The sequence below is a fragment of the Lissotriton vulgaris genome, chromosome 10 (assembly GCF_964263255.1).
Source record: "Lissotriton vulgaris chromosome 10, aLisVul1.2, whole genome shotgun sequence".
Lineage (NCBI taxonomy): Eukaryota > Metazoa > Chordata > Amphibia > Caudata > Salamandridae > Lissotriton > Lissotriton vulgaris.
The window spans coordinates 47717305-47743256 of NC_141698.1; the positions used below are offsets into that span (position 1 = coordinate 47717305).

The 25952-nt window shown below is 45.2% G+C and overlaps 1 protein-coding gene across 1 annotated transcript in view; it reads right to left on the minus strand.

Annotated features, from left to right (window-relative positions):
- The window catches only part of LOC147684570 (metalloproteinase inhibitor 1-like), a 40048-nt gene extending 15482 nt beyond the window's left edge, over positions 1-24566 (minus strand). The window contains exons 1-4 of the mRNA XM_086940412.1: positions 24527-24566; positions 10807-10973; positions 9728-9810; positions 4961-5075 (exon numbers count right to left, since the gene is read on the minus strand). Of these exons, the coding sequence (XP_086796538.1) occupies positions 4961-5075; positions 9728-9810; positions 10807-10930 (322 nt within the window). The 5' untranslated portion in view covers positions 10931-10973; positions 24527-24566. The remainder of the gene's footprint in view (positions 1-4960; positions 5076-9727; positions 9811-10806; positions 10974-24526) is intronic.
- Between the last annotated feature and the right edge of the window lie 1386 nt (positions 24567-25952).

Genomic DNA, 25952 nt, shown 5'->3' on the forward strand with positions numbered 1-25952 from the left:
GTGGTAGGCGGACTCGCTGTGTTCTTCCGTCGAGGAAGGAGATGATCCATTCCAGCGCCTTGTCCTGGATTCCGGTGTTGCTGAGGCGCCGTATTAGGGTGCGGTGGCAGACCGTGTCGAATGCCGCGGAGAGGTCTAGGAGGATGAGGGCCGCTGTTTCTCCATTGTCCATCAGGGCTCGGATGTCATCGGTGGCGGCGATGAGGGCGGTCTCGGTGCTGTGTTTGGCTCGGAAGCCGGACTGTGAGGGGTCGAGGGATCCGTTCGTCTCGAGGAAGGCGGCCATCTGCTTGTTGACGGTCTTCTCGATGACTTTGGCTGGAAACGGGAGAAGCGAGATGGGGCGGTAGTTCTTGAGGTCGGTGGGGTCTGCTGTTGGTTTCTTGAGTAGAGCGCTGAGTTCGGCGTGTTTCCAGCTTTCGGGGAAGATGGCGGTGTCGAAGGATGTGTTGATGATGTCTCGCAGGTGGGGTGCGATGACAGCGTCGGCCTTGTTGAAGACGTGGTGAGGGCAGGGGTCGGTTGGTGATCCGGAGTGGATGGAGTTCATCGTGCGGATGGTGTCTTCTGTGCTGATCGGGGTCCAGGCGTGGAGGGTGGTGGTGGGGGGGGGTGGCTGGTCGGTCGTGGTGTGCGTTGGTTGGTTGTTGAAACTGCTGTGTATGTCCGCGATCTTGTTGTGGAAGTATGAGGCGAGGGAGTTGCAGAGGTCTTGCGATGGGGTGATGTCGTTGTTTCCTGCGCTGGGGTTGGAGAGCTCTTTCACGATGTTGAAGAGTTCCTTGCTGTTGTGTGCGTTGTTGTCCAGCCGGTCCTTGAATGCTGTTCTCTTGGCGGCGCGGATCAGCTGGTGGTGTTTCCGGGTGGCCAGTTTGTAGGAGGTCCTGTTGTCCGGTGTCGGGTCCCTTTTCCAGACTTTCTCGAGGGCTCGGCAGTTCTTCTTGGAGCTCTTGAGTTCGTCGGTGAACCATGGGGCCTTCTTGCTGCCGGGTCTGCTGGGCGGGGTCCTCAGCGGGGCGAGTTCGTCCGCGCAGTTGCTGATCCACTTCGTGATGTTATCGGCGGCCTGGCTGGGGTTCGCTGAGCTGGCAGGAGGGTGTTGGCTCAGGGAGGTGGCGAGCTGGTCTGCTGTGATCTTGTTCCAGCTTCTGCGGGCGGTGTGTTGCTGGTGTTGGTGGGTCGTCGTTCTCTTGAAGGTGAAGTGGACGCAGCTGTGGTCCGTCCATTGAAGCTCTGTGGCGTGGCTGAAGTTGATGTCTGTGCTGGATGAGAAGACGGCGTCGAGTGTGTGTCCGGCGAGGTGGGTGGGGGTGGACACCAGTTGCTTGAGTCCCAGGTTGGCGAGGTTGTCGAGCAGGGTGCTGGTGTTGTGGTCGTTGTTGTTCTCCAGGTGGAAGTTCAGGTCCCCCAGGAGGATGTAGTCAGCGGAGGGGAGGGCATGCGGGCTGACGAAGTCGGCGATGTCCTCGCTGAATTGCGTGCGTGGTCCAGGGGGTCGGTAGATCAGGGTGCCTCTGAGGGTGGTGTTCGGGTTGGTGTGGATCTGGAAATGCAGGTGTTCGGCGCTGGTCAGGGTGTTGTCGGTGCTGGTCGTGAGACGGATGGTGTTCCTGTGGATGATGGCGATGCCTCCTCCCATCTGGTTGGCGTTGCGGTCCCTCCGGACGATCTTGTAGCCCTCCGGGATAGCGATGGCGATGTCGGGAGCTGAAGAGGCGTTCATCCAGGTCTCCGTGAGGAAGGCAACGTCAGGGGCTGTGGCGTCTAGGAGGTTCCAGAGTTCAATGGCGTGTCTGTGGACGGAGCGGGTGTTGAGCAGGATGCACTTGAGGTGGGTGCTGCTGGTGTTCGACTTGGCGGGTGCTGGTGCGAGGCAGGTCCGGGGGCAGGAGAACTTGCAGGCGTGGCAGCTGAAAGGTCCGTGGGTGTGTCGTGGTGTGGCTTGATGGCATTCCGGGAGTCGGCCGGAGTTGAGAGCGATGAGGGTGGCGGCGGAGTACGTCAGGCGGGTCGGTCGGGGTCTTCGTGGGCCAGGGGTCCTGGCGCTGGTCGCGATCCGGTCGCGGACGGGCGCAGACGGGCTTACCTTTGGCGCGCCTTCGGCGCACAATCGGCGCGCCCGCTGCGCGTGGCCGCTGCGCGTTCGCACGGTCGCCATTTAAGGCGAAGTGCGCGGGTGGGCGGGGCAGCTGGGAGGCGGGAGCAGAGGGAAAAGGGGCGTGGTCAGCGGTGGTGGCGGGAAGCGGGGGGCGGGGAGGGAAGGCGGGCAGACAGGAAGGAGAGCGCAAAAAACGGGCAAACGTGACCAAAACAAGAGGCACAGATGCTAAAACAGGACGCTAATACTGGGAGTAAACAAGCACAAAATGATATACACAAGCAGGACAGACGGCAGCGGCGTTAGCCGGCACGAGGCAGAAGGAAACAAGCACAATGGTTAACAAAAACAAAGCAAAACAGACGGCAGCGGCGTCAGCCGGCCACGAGGCAGGCAGCGAGGCAGAGGGCAAAGCGGAGTGGCACACGCAGCAGCTGGTGGCCGTGCGGCGCGGGGGTGTCCCACAAGTAAAGTAAAGTCACTGCGTGGTAAAAGTTGCGTTGTAAAGGATGTTTCCCCTACCTAACACCTGTGATTCATCATATTCAGAAGTCTTTACACTGAGTAACAATCGTAGTGGTCCTGGCCCTGTATGTAGGGTCATCCCCAGAATTTTTGCTTCCTCTCCTCCTATTTTTGCAGAATTTGTTTATTCTGGTCTTACAATTCTGCACTTTAACACTGCTAACCAATGCTAAAATGCTTGTGCTTTCTCCTTTATGTGTGGTTGAATTGGCTTATACCCAATTGGCATATTTACCTGTAATTCCCCAGTAAAGTAGAACTACAGGTACCGAGGGCCTGTAAATGTAATGCAACTAGTGACCTGCAGCATTGATTGTGCCACCCAATTATGTTGCCCTTTAAATCAATCTCAGGCCTGCCATTGCAGAGACTATGTGCCCAGTTCTAAACTGCCATGTTGCCCTGGCAAGATAAACCTTTTGCAGGCCCAAACCCTCCTTTTTAATACATATAAGTCAGGCCCTGGACAGACCAGAGGGCAGGGTGCCTATTATTTTAAAAAGTTGGACATGTACTTTTAAGAGTTACATGTCCTGGTAGTGAAACACTCTTAAATTAGTTTTTCACTACTGGAAGGCCTACCTCTCCCATAGGATAACATTGGTGTTGCCTTATTACTGTTTATGTGTGCAATTTCCAAATAGGAACAGGTATTCCCACCATGTTTGGTGTCGTGGGAATTGGGGTAAAAAATCTAAAATTATAGTGAGCTCTTTCATCACTATTTTGAAAATGTCACTTTTATGAAGTTGGCATTTTCCTGCCTTAGCCATTTAGTGCCTGTACTCTGTATCTGGGTCACATGACTGGGTGTATTTGACAGTTGAAGTTTATGTATTCCTCCTAGACAGCCAAGCACAAAAGGAAGTTTAGTTGTGCCTGGATAGAGAGGAGCACCGCCTCACTTCCAATTGAATATGTTGGTTCCTGCCTCTACACAAAGGGCTAGATACCCATGTAGTTAGTCTGGAGCCAGGACAGGCGAGACAGGATGCCTGGGGACTTCAAAGGGAAAAGTCTGGAAGCTTCTCCCTAACTTCAAAGGCACAACTGGGTATAAATATTATACCTCAGACACTAACTCTTCAGTACACTTCTGAACCTGTGGATACTCTTCTAGGACGAAGAACTGCTGGGCTGCGAACAGGACTGTCTCTCTGAAGTAGCTGCTGCCTGTTGTGTTGACCTGCTGCCTGCAACCCTCTTGCCTAGGAAGGAGGAATGGGAGATGTTACTTCATTTTGAACCCATGACCCCAAGTTACTCCAAGGGCTAATCTGCTTGACTCCTGACATGAGCCTCTGTGGCATTAAAGGATCCCTAAACAGCTCCTAGACCCAGCTGCGGTGAGTTCCTGACCCCCAACAGGTGTTCCTCAGGTACTACACCTGTGTGTGGCTCAGCAAGATTAAATCAACATTTTGGGCTCTTCAAGGCCGCGGACTGGCATGTTCATATCAAGACCACACCGCTCACATCGAGAATGAGTGTGAAGTGCCTGCAGCCTGTCTCTTTGCACTACAACATCAACAGCTTGAGGAGGACCGCAAAATTCAAGCCCGCCTCTCCACGACACCCAGCCCCATCTCTGCACCACACTGATAGCCTCTCATGATGCTCTCTTTTCTCTATGTGGCCCTCTCCAATGGGAATGTGACTCTTGGCACAAAACCTGAGAGGGTAAATCGTAAGCGGGACTAAACTGTGAATGGAACTGACCCACGCTCCATCGCGGTCAGTCTGAACTTTTGAGTTTGACCTGGTCCAGAGCGTCAAAATCTCCTCGGTTAGCACTATAACCTTTACAAATTCATAACTCCGGCTCTACTGATTGGATTTTTGTTGTTTTAGTTTTATTTTATTTATTACATTTTGCTCTATTTGTCTAAGCTGGTATGGGATCCTTTTGTGGTGTGTTTTCACTGTGTTACTGTTTGAAGTGTTGCACAAATACTTTGCACACTGCCTCTAAGTTAAGCTTGACTGCTCTGTGCCAAGCTACCAGACAGTTGAGCACAGGTTAATTTGGGGTTTGTTTGTGCCTTGCCCTCACAAGGATTGTGGTTTCTGCTTGAAACAGGGCTCACATCCCAGTCAGCCAACAGCCCAATTTCTTAGAAGTCAGATAAGTACATATAGCTGTTTAAAGTGAGTTGATGATAGGAAGCACTGTATAACATACCCATCAACATTATTGTCACCAGCTAAGCAGAGCCTGTGGTTTTATATGTAGGTTTCAGAGTAGCTTTAAAGGGGATGCAGCAACAATGAATACAACATATCCCCTAGTTACACTTTAAGATGCCTTCTGCAGAAATATCCCCAGAGGTGGCTTACCTGTGACTAGGTACTCAATGTTGTAGTCACTTTCACTGTGATAGTATTGACAGGAACTCCCAGCCGATGAACTGATGAACGTCAAGTATTGCAATTCCGCATTGCCTTTCATCACCTGTTATAAAATAAGAATAATAACATGGGGATTTGAAATCTCATAATATGAAATAAGCTATTGGCTTTATAGATGAATAAGTGCTATCTGAATGCCGAAGTTACACTCACTCATTCCTCTTTCTGTTGCAGAAATATGGAGACCATGGAGGCCCTTGAGAACTGTATACTAAAATAATAATGGCTGATCTTCTGTAATTTCTATTTTCAAGGCTTCAAAATAGTGCTGACTTTTTAAATAGATGAGTACAAAAGATTCACTGAATTTCATTGTGAATAGAGAACACCTCACCCATCAAATCTGCCCTTTTCATTACCGTTTTTCCCATTTTTTGGCGTCCAAATGAGAAGATACTATTTCAGATTTACATAGCAAATAAAAAGGCGAGAAAGTTGTCACTGCTGAAGCACTTGCCACCTCGCCGGTCTCTTCTACATGGTGTAAAGTGTTGCCATTGATTACTTATGGCTTTAAAGCAAATTACAATTTTTTTCTGCCCTACTAATGATCCTAACAGAGTCAACAATTAAGTAATGCTGTAGAGTTTGAGGAGCACAACGTCCTTCTGATGATATGTTGCAGATGTGATCTCTAAACCTTGAGAGTACACCACTAGCTGTACTCAGCTGTAAATGTTTAGAACCGGTCTTCCATTAAATGTAAATACATGTAGTCGAGCTGCTGGCAAATTGTTCTGAATTTTTAAACATTTAGGTACCATTTAGGAGCCTTTTGGGTCCAATAGTATTGCGCACTGGGCTGAGTACACCTAGTGGTGTACTCTCAAAGGGCAGATTTACAAGAACTGACGCATCTCTGCATATTAGCAGAGATGCTTCAGTTAATTTGCGTCACGCAAAAAAAACCTTGTGCCACCATGGATGCGTTGCATTTACAATGTGGCCCACCATGGCGCAAGGATTGACAGATGCGTGACACATCTGTTGGCTTAAAGGCAACGCATTGCTGGAGTTGTGTCGCAAGCACAATGCAAATCCAGCAATGCTCAGGAATGCCTATTCCTATTATGCTGCGTCACTCTTTACCCCTGCTTCAAGCAGGCGTAAAGTATTGATACAGTGGCGTTGAGGAAGTGGCGCAGTGAAATCTTGTAAAACGCACACCCTGCATACATTATACGTGACGCAAGTACAATGTAGCGCAGGGCTTTACAAAGTGACGCATCTTCCTAGATGCGTCACGTTGTAAATGTGTCGCAACGTGGTGCATTGTTTACGATGTGGCTGAACGGTGGCGTAAAAGAGTCGCGAGGGGCTTGTAAATCTGCCCCAAGGTTTATAGTTAGTAACGAAGGAGAGCAGGCTCCGACACAATGCAGCACACACAACTAGATTACGAACAGAAGAAAACGTCTAAGAGAGTACTTGTGAGTGCAGGCTAACCTTATTATTATTTATTGCAGATGTGTTCTCTGCATAGGCTATGGTGGCAAAACACACTAGTGGAAACACCAGTAAAGGTGGTGACTTCTGGCTGAAATGTTACCCTCAAAATAGGCAACTGAAACATTCCTGAAAATTGGTGGCTAATTCTAGCCCACCTACTATGCAGGGATGAGAGTTTCACAGTATTTTGGGAACAAAATACTTAAATTTTTATGAAGGTTTATCACTGTTTTCATGGTGATCCTTTAATGAGGTTCACTCGAGTATATAGTTAGGAGGGCCAGCCCCACTAGATTGGGCAGCTCATTTGCTACCATGGCTGCGGCAATTAACGACAGACCTTGGCTGAGGGTATGTCAGAGCTAGACGATTCCGGCCGCCCCCTTTAAGAGAAATCCACACATTTTTTATAGATTTCCAATTACATCCTAACTCTAACTTAAACTCCCAAACCCAAGCAATAGTCTGACAACAAACCCTTTATTCACAGAAAGCTTCCTCCCCTCATTTGTTACCACTAAAGCACCCTTCTCACATGTATTCCAAATATTTGCATGTTTCCTGTGTGTCTGTCCTGAATGGGGTTTTGGCACCATGAAGGTCATTCCATCTCATGATGAGGTTTATCAAGCAGTTTCCTTGAGGGGTAACCCTGGATCTGAGCAGACAAGCTTTTCTGTGTGTTTGTTTCATACTATGCTGCCTTCGTGGTCAATATATCTGTCCTAATCATACAGAGCCCCTGAATGTGTTCTGTGCTCCTAGGGCCCGATTCACAGAACTAACTTAAGACAAAATCCTAAACTTACTACTCTTGGTGTTCACAGAAGTTAGGATTTTGTCTTAAGTTTGTCTTAAGACAGACTTAAGACAGACTTAAGTTAGGATTTTGTCTTAAGTCTGTCTTAAGACAAACTTAAGAAAAAAGCCTAACTTCTGTGAATACCAAAAGTAGTAAGTTTAGGATTTTGTCTTAAGTTAGTTCTGTGAATCGGGCCCCTAGATTCTAATGGAAATAGAGGACTGGTTTCTTCCACGAGTCTATGCTTTCTGTAACTAATTATTATTTATTGAGTTGTTATTTTTATAAGGTGAAACATGCTTTTCTTTAGGCATTAGGGCAATTTAAATGTCCACATTCTTTCTTTTCAAGACTTACACACATTGTTTGCCCTATCATTTCCATCATTTCTGCTATAGACATTTCAATCCAGTTAATATAATTCCTTAGAAGCAGTTATATACAATTTTACACAAAATATGCCTGTGACATACAGGGCCCGATTCACAGAACTATCTTAAGACAAAATCCTAACCTTACTACTTTTGGTATTCACAGAAGTTAGGATTTTGTCTTAAGTTTGTCTTAAGACAAACTTAAGACAGACTTAAGACAGACTTAAGTTCGGATTTTGTCTTAAGTCTGTCTTAAGTCTGTCTTAAGACAAACTTAAGACAAAATCCTAACTTCTGTGAATACCAAAAGTAGTAAGTTTAGGATTTTGTCTTAAGTTAGTTCTGTGAATCGGGCCCTATGTCGCTAAAACTATGAATCAGTGGTCAACTAGTTTTTACCCTGCAACATTCAAGAGAGACATCAGACACTGGGAAGACCATGCCCAAATATTGCATATACAGCAGTTCAGGGAAAAACGCTCTGCATCTAACAGTGAAGCACCCTCTATGGTCAGATATTACTTCTGTGACAAAGGAGCCAAAAGGCAGCCTTTCGAAAAGATACACAGGCACATCTCTCACAGAAATCTCTGCTTCCACAGATGGTTAAGCTGACACCTAAACCCCCATAAATGTTTCCAGGTCCGTGGCACAATTCTAAGTGGCAGAAAGAGGAGTGGGGGGTCTATAGTGTCATGGTATTGGGGGTAGAGGCGAAACAGCCTTTACAATGAGATTTTTACCTCATTAAGCACTTACAACCCATTATTTAGCACAGATATTTTTCTTGCGAATATGCATTTAAAACGCATGCCAATACAACGCATTTAAGGTAAGTTGAGGGTGGGTGTTAGGGGTCTACCCCAACAAATACATTGGTTTTTAAATATAAAAGCAATGCGTGGTATTGGAACGTGTTTTAAATGCATTTTCATGGTAAAAACATGCAAGCTAAAAAATGTGTGTAAAAGGCATGCAAAGTAACTGTATGCGATGTACCATCGAACAACCGGGGTGGAGTCATATGGAGGCTGAACTAGATAGGACTAGCTGAGGAGCACGACAGCGGAGGGGGTAAAGCAGCCACGGGCGGTGTAGGGCGTTTCACCGGGCGGTGACGTCTGGCAGGGGAGGGGCAGGGTTGGGGGTTGTAAAATGCGGGATACGGACAATTTCAGGTAAGTACCGGAAAAAAAAACCTGTTGTGCACGCTGCATCGCCAAATGTGATGCAGCACGCAACAAAATTCGAGTTTTTTTTCCGGGACTTACCTGAAATCGTCCATATCCCGCATTTTATAACTCCCCACCCTGCCTCTCCCCCCGCCTGACGTCACCGCCCGGTGGAACGCCCTACACGGGCCGTGGCTGGGGTAAAGGTAGAAAATATTCAGCTTCATGGTAGGCGCACAGGAGCATATTGAGCGGAAGCTGGGGTAGGGTAGCAAATTACTGTAGTGGTGAATGTTATGGTGTTTAAAGATTCGATTCCTTGTATTCAGATGGTTGGCATGAGAAAGAGAGCAGATTTGAGGACTGAGCCCTACCACACACACAGACCGTTTTACTGAAAAGCGTTGTCATTGATTCAGGGTCATTAATGTGACCTTGTTGGATTAAATCTCAGTTTACTGCTACTTCAATGCCTAATCAAGAACAGGGTTACTTTTGTGTAACTTGTGAATGTTCACAGCTGTGGCCCGTGCAGGTAAGATTGATGGGATGGGGGGGTGGATGAGGGGGATTTCGACAGACAATGATGAGGTAAAGTTAATTCTTTATTTAATTTTCCCTTGTGGCCGTCTGTCAAACACCCCCACCCACCAGACCCCCAACCTGGCCCCACCGCCCCACAACTCTTACCTGCAGGGGCTATGGCTGAATGTCCAGTAAATGGTGATCTACAAATAAATCAATAAATGTAGGATCAATGAATATGTCTCATACGTGGAATCAGCAGATTGAAACGTGAACTCTGCTTTACTTTAATAAATACAACGGGTTGTCAAAAACACAGGGCGCCTAAATCTGAAGATGTGAGCTCTTCGAATGACTAAGAAGAAATAGGTACCTCGATGACTTGAATCTTGTAGCCCGTCACTTGGGCACCGTTGTTGGTAATCTGGGTGGGTTCAATGAACATCATTTTCAGCACTGTCAAATAAAAGATGGATAATCAGCATCAAATTGCAATAAAAAAATTGCCTATTAATTAAATGAATATTAGAACTCATGGGCTAGAAGATGAGGGTGATCTTTAACTCTGTGTGTCTTCTCCTGGGGGCTATTGTGGCACTGGTAGGACCTACCTGTCTGTGTGAAAGTGCAAAAGATCATGAGGATCTAGGAAGGTTTGCAAAACATGCACTTTCCTTAATGCAGGAGAGGAATTCTTGCACTTTGACAACTTGTGTGAACTGTCAGAACCTTGTGTGAAATTGTGTAGAGGATGAGGCTTCTCCTAAAGAGTTCGGGTAATACAGGGACCAGATGACCAAAGAGACCCTACTGAGTTTGCTCTACCATACCTTCGCAACCTCTTGCACTGGTTGTCTGGACCTTGAGACACTTCTAAATGGGATTGTTCTAGCTCTTGGTTTAGTTATTCGTATATCTTGAATAACGTGCCCTGATGGACTACGAATTATGGGAAGATTAATTTTGCAGCAAACTAACAGATCACACAACAGGTAGTGGACTCCAATGAGGTTCCAACACTGGGAGCATGATGGCTTCTCCATAAATAAAATGAAAGAGGCGGAATACAGTCCAATAAAACCATCTTTCTCAGTACAATAAGAAACCCTTGCTATGCTTTGGAATTCCCTGATCCCTATGGCTTTCCTCAGCTTCCCATAGTCACACTGGAGTGTTCTCCCTTCAAACTTTGAAGTTCAACCTCTGGAAATAATGTGGAAACTTCAGCCTATGAGACGATGAAGCCCTCACCCAGGTCTTTTAAATGGCACCCACACAACTCTTAAAACAGAAATTCATTTCTACATTGAGGAGCTCTCACACTAGCTCTTAAAAGCTCCTCCTTTCTGGAATTGAAACAGAGCATTCCTGTTTACTGGCAAAACCACATAGAATACACAACAGTAAAAATGTAGGTCACAAACAATATATTTCGATTATCTACAAACTCACCTGCATTTGAATTGCAGTAAAAGCGCTGAATGTGGTTTTTAATACATCTACAAGCGTCTGCAGGGCACGCGACCCCTACAACAAGCAGAGCCGTCACCACGGCGATCCACTTCCTGGTGTCCATAGTTTTCCTGAAGGTCAGTAGATATGGATTTGCTGGGACTCTTCTTTTAAAGGAGACAAGAAAAAAGTGATCACTGTGAAAGGTTTTGGGATAAGTTGAGGGTTTATACAGATGGCAAGCTCCTCCCCTCCCCTGCACTATGACACAAGAACATATCTAGCCTGACCCTGGAGCTGCTGCTGGTCCTACAAGTCTTGGCAGTGTTAGAAATGTGCCTCTTTGGCACACAATGGGGCATTTTATGTGCCAAGATTTACAGGAGACATTGAAGTCTTCAACAATTAGTTGCCAGCTGTGTTCTGCCTCATAAGCCTGCCCAGTCTGAGGTAGACTGCAGGGAGAGCATGCAGCTCTGAGAGGCAGATATGGGAATTCAGGGCAACACTCATGAAACAGTCACAGGGAAAAATATAGAGATAAAGATTATGGGATTTTTAAACATCTGTGCATACAAGAATACCTTTCTTTACATGAGATTCATTGTCACATACTTTGCAGGTATTATTATGTATGTTTCTACTATGTGGGGATTCTAAGCCATAAACAACATCGGACTGCGTGCATTAAACTCGGGGGACACTTTTGTTTTTTAATTCAGTCCTTCTGTCTTTCAAATACTTTTGATGTTCTATAGAACATAGAATGTTTTTCACAATAATTGAAAGACTTGAAATATCATGGTCATTAACTTTTTTGCAGATATGGTGCCCAATACTCCATTACACTGTTACACAAAATACTCTGATAAAATGCTCGAGATAGTTGATAGTGTTTTGAATACCATGGTGATTCAGGAACAAATTTACAGGGATCTAGGGATAACTCATATGATGTGGCACGATTAGCAGGCTGCAGCGATTGATCAATTAAGTGAGTGAGTGAGAGATTGAATGAATGTTTGAGGGAGTATTTCCAAATATGTATTGCATGCTCTGGCCAGAAAGTGTCTCTTGGCTGTACTAAGGGTTCAGTTAGGAAATTGTATTCATTCATCTTGTCCTTCTCAGAACTATCTGTGATGGAGATCGTTTTTAGTCACAAATTCGGGCCTGAAACTGGCCATATTACCTGATAATTCATAATCATTTAATTATAATCAATTGCAAACAAATCAAGTTATACATGGCAGGTTTTGTACGGATATGTCTGACAAGGGCCTATATAAGAGTGATTCATTCATTTTCATATTATACCTCATTTTTGCTTCTCGATACAGAACAATGGCAAGGACTATACATAGATCTTGTTGATGATTTGTGAATCCAATTAAAAACCTAAAGTCGCACCAATGCAGCAGGGTTGGGCAGAGCCTGGCCAGAGGCCCAGTCCTATTGCTAACCCCCTGCGCACAAGAGGCTGTGCACAGCACAGGATGTCTGCACAAGGAGAGTTGGGCCCAGGGAGCACTTAGATGTGGAATATGATCAAAACAAATGCATGTAACATGCAGCAGCCCCCCAATATAACTCCCTTCCTTTCCTCCAAAACTATGTGGATCCTCAAGTACACATAGGTCCCATCCTGTGTCAACACTGCAGTCCTCATGTTGGTCTCAGACCAACATCCATGGCTCTTGCGTCCACACCCCATTTGCTCCCATTTTTGCGATTCCTTAAATGCAATGCATGAATGTTTTAAAAAATGCGAATTCGCAAATAGGGGGAGCAAATTAACACGAGGTTGGTCCTCATGTTAATTTGCGAAATCTTTCAGAAATGCACAAAAATGCATTTTTGAAAGTGTCATATTACACACACACATGAAACTTGTACTTACAAAAACATTTCAAGGGTGCAGCGGGGGTCCTTTGGAACCCCCCTCAGCACCCTTGAAATGCATGAACAAATTGCGATTCGCAAAATGTTAATGCCTTCCCATTGATTCCTATGGGCCTTTTGGCCCATAGGAATCAATGGGAAGGTTTTCCTTAATTGCGATTCGCAAAATGTGAATCGCAATTAAGGAAAATTAAGAAATCGCAAAAAGATTTGCAAATTATTCATGCATTGCCGTTTGCACTTTCTAAATTGCGATCCCCTAATTTTTGCAATTTAGGAATCGCAAACGGGTGCAATGATGCATGTGGGTGTAAGTCCTATGTGTGGCATGTCCTGGTAGTGTCAAACAGCCTTTTTGTTTCTCACTGTTGTGAGGTCTCCTCCTCTCACAGGCCTGGATTGGGAATTCCCTTATATACTTTTTAGTGGTAATTCCTGATCAGAAAGGAATAGCATTGCCATGTTTGGTATGTTTAGAATGGCAGTGATAAATCCTGCTTACTGATATATTTGAATTTTACCCTACTTTTTTAGAAATGCCACTTTTAAAAGTGGGCATTTCTCTCTGCTTATGATTCTTTCTGCTTTGCAGCCTGACTCCAATCCACGTCTAGGGCTGGGGGACAGCTACCCTTGGTGCATACTTTACAGACAGCCACAACACAGGAAGTGCTGGGTGTTGCAGGGGTTACATCTGCATTCATCTGCATACTGATGGTCTTCCTGAGTGAGGAGAGGGTGTACACACTTTACATTTGTATAGGTTTGTCCCTCCCTCACACAAAGGGCTAATTGACCCCCTACTGACTGTCTGGAGCCAGGGCTTGTTTGAAAGGGATTGTTGCACACTTCTAAGGGTTCCTTTTGAAGTCACCCCTTCATCAAAGACATTTTTGAGTATAAGTACAGAGGCTCCGACCCCATGACATTAGTAACTGTGTGGCCTTGTAACCAGACACTGCTGGCACTACAGACTGCACAATGTCAGAGGACTGTTGTACTGCCAGAAGGAATGGCCTTGGGACCACCTGCTTTGTTATCCTGACCTGCCTGCTAGAGAAACTGCCTCTCTGCTCAAGAGGTTAGTTGCAAAAGATCTGCTTTATGTGAGGGGAAGCCTGTACTGCTGCTTCCTGTGATATATCTGCTCTGTGTGAGGGAAGACTGCACTGTTGCGGCTTACAAAAAAACAGTTCTATCTGAGGGCAAGCTTGCACTGATGTGGGAAGCCTTTACTGCTTCTGTCTGTGATATATATGTTCTGGGTGAGGGAAGACTGCACTGTTGCTGCTTGCAATACATCTGTTGTATGTGAGGCTAAGCTGCCTGAGATATATCTGTTCTGTGTGATGGAAGATTGCAATGTTGCAGCTTAAAATACACCTATTCTCTTTTAGGGGAAGCTTGCACTGATGTGGGAAGCGTTTACTGCTGCTGCTTGTGATATATGTGTTCTGTGTGAGGGAAGATTGCACTGCTGCTGCTTGCAATCAATCTGTTGTACATGCGGGATAGCTGATTGTGATATGTGTGTTGTGTGTGAGGGAATAATGCACTACTGATGCTTGCAATAAATCTGTTGTTTGTGAGGGATAGCTGCTTGTGATATATGTGCTGTGTGTCTGGGAAGACTGCACTGCTGCTGCTTGAAATAAATCTGTTGTATGTGAGGGATAGCTTCTTGTGATATATGTGCTGTGTGTCTGGGAAGACTGCATTGTTGTGGTTTACAATAAACCTGTTCTCTATGGAGGGTAAGCTTGCACTGATGTGGTAAGCCTATACTGGTGCTGCCTGTGATATATGTGTTCTGTGTGAGGGGAGATTGCACTGCTACTGCTTGCAATAAATCTGTTGTATGTGAGGGATAGCTGCTTGTGATATATGTGTTGTGTGTGAGGGAAGCTTGCACTGCTGCTGCTTGCAATAAATCTGTTGTATGTGAGGGATAGCTGCTTGTGATATGTGTTGTGTGTGAGGGAATAATGCAATGCTGCTTCTTGCAATAAATCTGTTGTATGTGAGGGATAGCTGCTTGTGATATATGTTGTGTGTGAGGGAATAATGCACTGCTGCTGCTTGCAATAGATCTGTTGTATGTGAGGGATAGCTGCTTGTGATATGTGTTGTGTGTGAGGGAATAATGCAATGCTGCTGCTTGCAATAAATCTGTTGTATGTGAGGGATAGCTGCTTGTGATATGTGTTGTGTGTGAGGGAATAATGCACTGCTGCTGCTTGCAATAAATCGGTTGTGTGTGAGGGATAGCTGCTTGTGATATGTGTTGTGTGTGAGGGAAGAATGCACTGCTGCTGCTTGAAATACATATGTTGTATGTGAGAGATAGCTGCTTGTGATGTATGTGTTGTGTGTGAGGGAAAACTTCAATATTGCTGCTTGCAATAAATATTTTGTATGTGAGGGATAGTTGCTTGTGATATATGTGCTGTGTGTGAGGGAAGCTTGCACTGCTGCTGCTTGCAATGAATCGGTTGTGTGTGAGGTATAGCTACTGGTGATATATGTGTTGTGTGTGAGGGAAGACTACAATGTTGCGGCTTACAATAAACCTGTTCTCCTTGAGGGGAAGCTTGCACTGATGTGGGAAGCCTATACTGCTTCTCTCTGTGATATATCTGTTCTGTGTGAGGGAAGCCTGCACTGCTGATTCCTGTGATCTGTGCATTGTGTGTGGGTTAAGACTGCCCTGCAGCTGCCTCTGCTCTGCCTGTCCTTTGTGCATTAACTGAGTTTGAACAGCTGACGCATATCCGGTGCCTCTTCTGTGTACGAAGCGCGATGTGGCGTTATTGCGGATGTGCTCCAGGGTATGAGCATTCATTTATCTAATAAAAAAGGGGGAGCACATCGAGCATTACATTAATTCAGGGACCTTAGTGAAGGATTGTTAAGGTGCCACAAATACGGGCTGCATTAATGCAACAACGCATTGCACGCATATAGTTTTACCTGTATTTGGCAGAGAGTCAAACGGACCGGATACCCTGGAGCACATCCGCAATAACGCCACATCGCGCTGCCGATAATTTCTGCTGGGGCAACAGATTCGAGCATGGTAAGCTATGCTATGCCTTCGTATGAAAACTGCTCCTTAGTAACTTGGGGGCATATTATCGAGGACCGGTGTTAAAATTATCGCCGTTTTATCGGCAGGAAACTGCCGATAAAACGGAGATAATAGGCTTGATAATACGCCCTTGTTAATTCCCATAGAAGCCCATGTTCTGATGTTAACATGGGCTTCTATGGGAATAAACAAGGGTGTATTATCAAACCCATTATCGCCGTTTTATCGGCAGTTTCCTGCCGATAAAACGGCGATAATTTTAACACCGGTCCTTGATAATATGCCCCTAAATGCGGCTCGTTTATTAATTTACCGTTATTCATTTGTAGAGAACGATCGCTTTTGAACAACATTGCCAAGCGGTAAAGTAATGTCGGCGATCCAAGTTTAACAACGTGTAACGCAGAACCTTTTTGGAAACATAAAACGAGACCCACACAATCTCTCTAGATGTGCTTTTAAAAATAGGTAAGGAATACACATATCATTAGATAGGATTTGTAACTTAGGAATATTACTATTAATAGAAGTGAACACTAACTCAAGGATATCCTCATGTTTCAGACCAGTGTCACAGATACATCAAAAATCGACATGGCAACCTGACATTTTTCTAGTCGGCCTTTTAAAATAGGTAAGCATTACAACTAATTACTACAAGCGTTATTAACTAGGAACTGGCACAATAGGTTTAAAATAAGCAACTAAATGCTTTTCACATTCTGAGTTGTGGCCATGTAATTGTATCGGAAAATGAGAACTAAATCAAGGACGCTAAAGAACGGGCAATACCTGTTCAATTGCAGAATAAACTCAACATGTAATTGTATTAGTAGAACAGAATAAATTTAGCGACATTGTTTCATTACAGATGATCATCCAGTGATTATACGCTGGCTCCATTACAGTGAAGGGGCATCCTAATGAATTAGAATAACCCCCGCTTTTAAAAGATTTATATCAAACAGGTAAGGGTGAGTCACTGGTAACAGTCAGAAAAAGTTTTCTTTCCCTGATGAAAAATTCAGAAAAAGTATTCTTTCCCTTATGAAAACTTCTTAGCAGACTAGATTAAATCCTCTCCATCTCTTTTCTCACTTTCTATACTGTTTATTTTCCTTATCTTTCCACTAATTTCAACTGATTGTCATGAAACCTATATGAATGTATTTATGGTACTACTACAAGGTGAATATTATATCAAAAGAAATTGTCAAACTGAAAAAGCAGACTATGTTGAATGGTGTCACTATGTATACATCTTTAAGCTTATGTTAGGAATAAGTCTAACATGTATATATGCGCTAAATGGCATCACTAAGTATACAAATCTATGCGTATGTTAGGAATATGTCCAATATGTAGGCTATGTATTGTAAATATAATTGGGTTTTATTCTTTTGGTGTGAAGTAGGCTAAAAGCTACAAATTATCTCTAGGCGGTATTATCATTGTATGTTTATAACCGTTATCGAGCACATATTCTCATGTTCATTGTATATACTGTTTTTGCACTAAAATACGTAATTATAAAGAATTTTTAAATATATTTCCTTACAGCACTACAATGGTACAGTCCTGAGGAAGACACGGCTAGGTGTCGAAACGCGTAGACAGGAAACCATCCAATAGCTTTTATATTTAAAAGTGTCTTGTGTATGAAAGAATGCATATGCTATAATGCCAAACTGTTTGATCAAATGTTAACAATCATGTATTGATTTTATCGAACAATATTTTTTTTGAGGAATTAACTTGTATTCTATGTGTAAAAACAGTAGTCGATTATTATTTGTGTGGTGTTTGCCACCGGTTATGTGCTAGTAGGTTTTTGAGAATTTGCCTGGGTGTTTTATTCACGCATACAATAATCCGTTTTCCACAGCCACCTTCTGCTGTTCTAGGGGTTTCAGCCTGCAAGGACATCAAGGCTGGCACCTGCTTATGACAATGACTCCTTTCCTTCATTCATAGTCACCTCTCCTGTGGCACATCCGGTGGTGCGTGTATGCACCACAATGCCAGCCACCAAACCGAGCAGGGTGTGGGCTCCCTTCAATTGTGCCTGCAGCAAGACACATGGACGTTCCTGCCACCCCAACAGACAGCAAATAAAAAGGATAGGCTTGCACAAATGAAAGTCACATCTCAGGGTGAGCACTGCCTCCAATGCTCTGAGCATGATGGGACCTGAAGTGTCACCTCTTCCTCCATTACAAGTACTGGTTGATGGACGTTTGAGTGGGGTCAGGGTGAGCACATTCCAGACCAAAAGACCAGAACAGCCACAAACATGGAAGTAGGACTAAATATTGACCCCAATCATTGAAGAGGAAGGACTCAAACACAGCACCCACTGACATAGAAATCGGACAGCACTGCCATATACCACAGATTTATTAAAAAAAAGGCAAAATGTAAAAGACTGTGCTGTGTGTTTTATTTCAGAAAAGTGTTGACTAGCTAAGAAAGAGAACAGAGGTCATTTAACTCGTTCAGTCTGATTTTCTTTGCATTCTTTTCGTTCTGGGACTTTTTGGGGAAGAATTACTAAGAATTACCAAGTTTTCACACAATGCAGAACAGCAACAAAAGCAGAAGCATGAAAGGGAGAGAAACAAATAATGCCATACCCACTAAGATATAGTGCTGATTCTCTGACCCTCTGTGCTGATGCACTTTAGACAACCATGTTCCAATGCACACACCCTTGCGCCATAGTGCAATCATGTGTGCGTGACACTGAACACATGCTTTCCTTCCTCTTCCATCAACCATCTAGGCCCTTGTTATGAGTGACAGAATTTCACCCAGAGCGATAACTCTAGGTGGAAGCCCTCCACCCAAATGTCTCACTGTGGCTGTGCCTGGAATGATCAGATCTCCAAACCCAGACCTGATCACTGCAGACTCGCTACTGGCTCCTGGTGCGGAAAATGCAAAAGGGAATGGGAATGCTGGACAATGCAAGCATTCACCCCCAGAGGACATGGCTTGGCAGTTCGGGCTAACTGTTCCCATGAGGCACAGGGTCAGGGCTGATTTGCACATGGCTAGGTCTAAACTGAGGTGGCACGGTGAGCAAAAGAATTATGAATTTATCCCAGATCTCTTGACTGGGGGGTGAATGATTTGATTTGTTCAGCATTCCATCCATCAATTGTGTGTCTTTTGCCTGGTGAGGAAAAGGCTGATATTACAATTGTGGTTGTATGACGTTTCAACACATGCTTTTACCACGCATGCCTTTACAACGCAGGTATTACAATGCAAGTCGTTACAACGACTTGCGTTGGGGGGCGCTGAATAGTGGAATAGTTGAATTTTCTATTCCAACTCCAGTCCCCGTGGATAGTAGGGAAGGTGTTGGATAGAAAAATAAACTATTCCCTAACCAACAGCGCCCTCCAGCAAAAGTCGTTGTAACTACTTTCGTTGTAATTCCTGCGTTGTAATGGTAGTGCGTGGTAAAAGTTTAGTTGTAAACGATGTTCCCCCAAAATTGCTGTGTCTGGTTTTTATTTTAAGTCTCTTAACCAGCCATGGCTCTTACTATTTAAGATGCACTTTCAAATGGTATCTTCCCAGCAGACAGTTGAGATCGGCGGCAGAGGAAAGTGACCTTTCCTCGTTATTGGAAGGTGAGATGGTCTGAGCCTGCATTTTCAGTGGCAGCTGCCACTTTATTTATTTATTTATTTATTGACATTTGTAGAGCGCGGCGAATACCCGTGGGCGTCTCGGCGCTAGTTAAGGGATGGATCAGCAATTGGGTAAAGAAGATATACAAGGCTATTGGTCAAATAACCACGTCTTTAGCTGTTTGCGGAATGTGAACAGGGAGGGACTTGCTCGGATATGTGCAGGAAGGGTGTTCCAGAGTCTAGGGGCGGCAACCAGGAAACGCCTGTCGCCCCAGGTGACTGTTCTAGTGCAAGGCACAGCCAAGAAGTTCTGAATAGAGGAACGAAGAGATCGGGTTGGGACATGATGGAGAAGATTCTGTTTGAGAAAGTGGGGACCTTGATTATTGAGTGACTTGTAAACAATACACAGCGATTTGAATTTGATACGGCTGCGTATCGGGAGCCAATGGAGATCCCTAATGATGTTTGTAACTGGTGCGAACTTGGGGATCCCAGCCAGCATTCGTGCGGCTGCATTTTGGGTTGACTGCATCTTATTTGTCACTCGGACTTGGGCATTTAAGAATAGAGCATTACAATAGTCCAAGGAGGACAGGACTAGTGAGCTGACCAGTGTTTTCCCGGCCGTGTTCGGTAGGAAAGGTAGTATTTTCCTAATCATTCTCAATTTCATATGAGCTGAAGCCGCAGTTTTATTCGCATGTGCCATAAAATTGAGGCCAGCATCGAAGATGACGCCTAGATTTCTCACTTTGCTAGCTGGACTCGGCGGGGGACCGAAAGATGGTGGCCACCAGACAGGTGACCAGCCCGGGGAGAGGTGACCGAAGATGACCACTTCAGTTTTTTCTGAATTGAGTTTCAGACAATTCGTGGCCATCCAGTCACCTATTGCCATCATTCCTCTCGTGAATCGATTGGCCACTTCCTCCCCGTCCCCTTTGATAGCCAGTACCAATTGGGTGTCATCGGCGTAGGAGGTCAGGCTCATCCCAAATGCTTTGATGACATTTGCAAGGTCCGACACGTAGATATTAAATAGTGTCGGACTCAGGGATGAGCCTTGAGGGACCCCACACGGCAGAGACACCTTCGATGATTGGTAGGGTCCTAGAGATACTGCTTGTGATCTATTGGCCAGAAACGATACAAGCAGGTCCAGAGCAGTTTTCTGGACCCCCAGTCGTTCGGCACGGTCGACTAAGATCTTGTGGTCAACCGTGTCGAAGGCCGCAGAAAGATCCAGCAGTACCAGGAGTGCTGTCCCCCCCTGGTCTCGTATGGCTCTGATGTCATCCGCAGCCTTTAGAAGGGCAGTTTCCGTGCCATGACATTTGCGGAATCCGAACTGGGTGTTATCAAGCAACTGGTGCTGCTCCACAAATTCCGACAGTTGCTGATTCATGGCTTTTTCTATTACCTTAGCCAGGAAAGGAAGACTGGCTATCGGACGATAGTTTTTCAGGTCATCTTTATTCAAATTGGCTTTCTTTAAGAGGGGTTTGACCAACGTATGTTTCAGAGAAGCCGGGAAAATTCCGGAGCTAAACATAGTGTTGCAAACATGAGTTATAGCCGGTATCAACGTGTCCATAACTGGCATAAGAACTTTGAGCGGACACGGGTCTAATGCAGAACCTGATTTGATTCTTGAAATAATACTCCTTGTCTGATCCATAGTGAGCTCGACAAAGCAGGTCAGTGTGTTATCCCGTGAGGTGGAGGACAAGGATAGTGGCGTAGAGTCCGTGTTTAGAGAAAAAGCCTGATAGATGTTGTTAACTTTTTTGAAGAAAAAATCAGATAAGGCGTCGCAAAGATGTTGTGAGGGAGGTGGTGTGAGGTCGTGCGTGCCACCCGACAAGCGTTTAGTGATGTCGAATAACTCTTTGCACGAGTTTTTGGCAGTCTCAATTTGTGCGGCATAATAGGCTCTTTTCGCCTCTGCGATCATCTGTTTGTACCGGGCAAGTGAGTCTTTATATAATGATTTACTTTCTGGGTCATAGCGCTTCCGCCAAAGTCTTTCTCTTTGTTTATTTAATTGTTTCTGTTTTATGTTTTATGTTTTATGGCACACTCTCCCCGTACACATCCCTAGCATGACCTCTTACTCTTTATTCCCCAAGTCTGTGAAGACTTGGCTTTTCTCACAACTTTAAGTGCCTTGGTTGTTCCCCCTTGTATGTTCCTGCCGGTCATAGCGCTGTGATGTCTTGGTTTAATGCGCTTTATAAATGTTAATAACAAATTACAAAATGATAAAAGACTCTGAACCAGTTTACCAGTTGCAGGTATAGAACCCCCCCCCCTCACCCCCCACCCCACCGAGAAACTCCAGCCTAGCCTGATCCCCTGGTCCCTCACACCACCCGAGACCCCATTGAACCTATTCCTGACACTTTCTGCCTACACAGAGCAAGCAAGAAAGTAAGTGGTTTTATTCAAAGGAATCAGGGAAACTCTTGAGGAAAGGGACCCGGTATCTCCCTACCATATTCTTATTCCCCGTTCCGGGGAGAAAACTTGTAATCAGGGGATTTTGGTGAGGGGATACTGTCCAAAATTGGGAATTCCTGCCCTCCCACAATATAGATGTAGATTCAAGATCCTCCAAACGCATAATGAAGGCCATAATATTCCACATCCTTTTACGGCGCAGGCGAATTTGAGTCACAGTTGTTGCAAAGCTGCTAATTTTACAAAAGTCAGACCCCTTTATGGCTGTCACATGGTGCCATGTCATATGTAGCACCTTCATTAAAGCAGGTAATTTCAACAATATACGTACTACCATATTTGGACTTATTGACACAAACACCATATTGCATCAGAACAGGGGGGAAAGTGAAAAAAGCCAGAAAAGATTTAAATGCCGGGTTGTAGGAGATATAATGGGTCATCCCACACCACATAAAACTAAAATAATACAGAGGGCAGATTTACAATAACTGGCGCATCCCTGCATATCATCAGGGATGCGCCAGTTATTGTGCGCCACGGCTCCGCCACCATGTATGCGCCGCATTTACAATGTTGTGCACCATGGAGCAAAAACGGCACAGATGCGTCACGCATCTGAGCAGTAAAAGCAGCGCATTGATGGAGTTGCGTTGCTAGCGCGATGCAGCTCCAGCAATGCTCTGGGGGCCCTATTCTTACAATGCTGAGTCAAACCTTACGCCTGCTTCAAGCAGGCGCAGGGTTTTGAGGCAGCATGGGTCCAAAAGGGATGTATGACATTACAATGCATGCTTTTACCACGCATGCCTTTACATCGCAGTTTTTACAACGCATGCTGTTACAACGCATAGCGTTGAGGGGTGCTGGATAGTGAATAGTTTAATTTACTATTCCAACTCCAGTCCCCGTGGATAGTAGGGAAGGTGTTGGATAGTAAATTAAATTTATTCCCTATCCTAGAGCGCCCTCCAGCGCTATGCGTTGTAATGACATGCGTTGTAATAGTTCCGTCGTAAAGGCACTGCGTGGTAAAAGTTGTGTTGCAAAGGATGTTCCCCGTCCAAAAGTGACTGAGTGAAATCTTGTAGACTTCACTTAGCCACTTTTAGGAGGCGTTCCTGCGCAGGAACGCCCCCCCCCTGCGCAGGAATGCCTCCTTCTGGCTCAGGGCTTTACAACGTGACGCATCTCCCAGATGCGTCACGTTGTAAGTACCCCGTATCATGGCGCACATTTTGCGCTGCCGCTGCGTCCTAAAAGTGACGCAATGGCGGCATAAAAGGGGCGCAAGGATCTTGTAAATCTGCCCCAGGGTGCGGAAAAAACCTGAAAGACAGAAAAATAGACCTGCCACAGAAACCAGTAACAGTTTCCTATTGGGGTTGGGACCTTCATATAAACAACGTTGCTGTTACCCGTTAAAAACAAAAAACTGATCCAGGGAAAGGAGGTGCGGAAAAGACAAAGGGGCAGATTTATAAGCCCCTTGCGCAACATTTGCGTCACTTTTCCCACGTTAAAAGTGACGCAAAAGTGGCGCAAGGGGCTTGTAAATCTGCCCCGAAGTATGCCTGGCGGGGAGGAAGTAAAGAGCTGATTTGCATGGCCTGTGGTAAAGACAAACTAGGATGACGATCAAAACTTTTGAAGCGCTTTCTCGTTTTTGCACAATATTTGATATATGATTTTTTAGAAGATTCATTAAAATTGAAAATGAAATGAATTGAAAAAGAGGTCTGTTCAAGGCACCTGCTGAAAAGAATTAAATAAGCTCGTAAGCTAATTACATCTAAACATGTGAAAGGTACATTTCGGGCGGATGGGCGTGTTGATCCTAATGAGTGAGTACTTTAATATACAACATTGATTGACTGCATCTAGGAATATGCAATACTCTGAGGAAAAACTATGTAAATAATCTAGTTAGAAAAGGCTGCGGCAAAGAGTCCTGTTGGAGTGCATAATGTCATTCATCCCCAATTATCTGAATTTTGTGTTATCCTTGCTATGAAATATTCCTGAAATAGCACCACTATGCCATGACGCATTATTTTGCCGCTATGCCATGACGCATTATTTTGCCGCCATTCGTGGCAAAATGATAGTGCAGGAAAGAGTGTGGGAACAGCATGGACATCCAGAATGCTAGTTTCTGTAAATTACTGCAAATATGCTGCAAATATGATTTTCACACTTTAGCTTCTGTCAAAAACGGATGCGAGGAAACATGTCCGCCTAAAATACAGCACTAAAAGACGGATTCATATTTCGACTTTTGTTATAAAACTTTCCCAAAATATAACCTAATTACGAGCAAAAAAAACGACACAAAGTTTGCACATCCCCAATAAATAGTATATTACACTCAGAGCGTCTGCTAATAAATATAGCCATGATGTATGTGTGTGTGTGTGTGTGTATGTATGCGTGCGTGCGTGTGTGTGTGTATGTGTGCGTGCGTGTGTATGTACGTGTGTGTGCGTGTGTGTGTGTGTTGCCCTCGTCGTCACTGGTTTACAAACGACGAGGAAGGCAGGGGATTATGGCTCGATTAGTGACTAGCATTGTTGCTCTTTGCATAACAGCTATTGATTTATATATGCAGATTGTTGGCACTTACCTGTGGCTTCAGGCTTGGCACTTGACTCTTGTGGTGCAGCAGCTGTTGCCAGTGGGGCCCTTTTATTATATAGAGAGAGGCCCGGATGAGTAGGCGGGCTTGACGTGTACCAATGGGAGAGGCTGCCAGGGAACACCTGTGCATGAAACATACTGTCCTTCCGGTGTGAGAGACTGCCAAAGTATGACACCAGACAAAACACACCAAAGAAAATGTTATACCAATGATGCCAAGGGACGCTATTGATGTATTTAATAACTGTGTGGTTGAGGATTTCAAAAAGTTCAATTGGACTGTTATGCAACAAAATAGACATCGCAAGTACTCAGAAATACAGTACACAAAACTCATCCCAAAATTACAAAAACATACTGAAGTAACCATCAATAAAGCCGATAAGGGCGGGAACATTGTGTTGTGGCCGAGAGCACTATATATGGAAGAAGCATGGCATCCTCTCAATGATTATTAATTGCTACAGAAAAGCAATCTTCCAGGAACTAAGGCAGAATAAAGATTAGGGGGCAGATTTACCATTACTGGCGCATCCCTGCATATCGGCAAGGATGCCCCAGTAATTGTGCGCCATGCCTCCGCCACCCATGATGCACCGCATTTACAATGCGGCGCACCATGGGGCAAAAACGGCACAGATGCGTCACGCATCTGTGCCGTAAAAGCGGCGCATTGCCGGAGTTGCATCGCAAGCGCGACGCAGCTCCAGCAATGCTCTGGGGGGGCCCTATTCTTACAATGCTGCGTCAATCCTTACGCCTGCTTCAAGCCGGCGCAGGGTTTTGAGGCAGCATGGGCCCAAAAGTGACTGAGTGAAATCTTGTAGATTTCACTCAGCCACTTTTAGGAGGCGTTCCTGCGCAGGAACTCCCCCCCTGCGATGGTGCGCCTCTTCTGGCGCAGAGCTTTACAACGTGACGCATCTGGGAGATGCGTCACGTTGTAAATACTCCGCACCATGGTGCATCTTTTGCGGCGTAAAAGCGGCGCAAGGGGCTTGTAAATCTGCCCCTACGTCTTCACTGAATTGGCACAATGGACACGTTTGGGATTATTAGCTAAAAAAGTGTACAGCTTTTTAAGAAACGACCATCCCATGACTTTACTTTTGTACTTTATTCCCAAGGTGCATAAAAATGTGAAACCAGTCCCAGGCAGACCGATTATTTTGGCACCGAAATGCTTATTGGAAGCCATGTCGAATTATGTTGATCACTCCCTGCACGAGTTTGTGGAAATTCTGCCATCATTTATCAGAGTGGGGGCGTGGCTTGGGCGCCGATGGCGATGGTCGCCTGAGAGCTCGGCTCCGGGACTGAGCCCGGATTTATCCTGTAAATCGGTGGCTGCGGGGCACCCCAGACCCCGCACTCGGCTGAGCGGACCGACGGAGACCTGCCGGGGCCCTTGG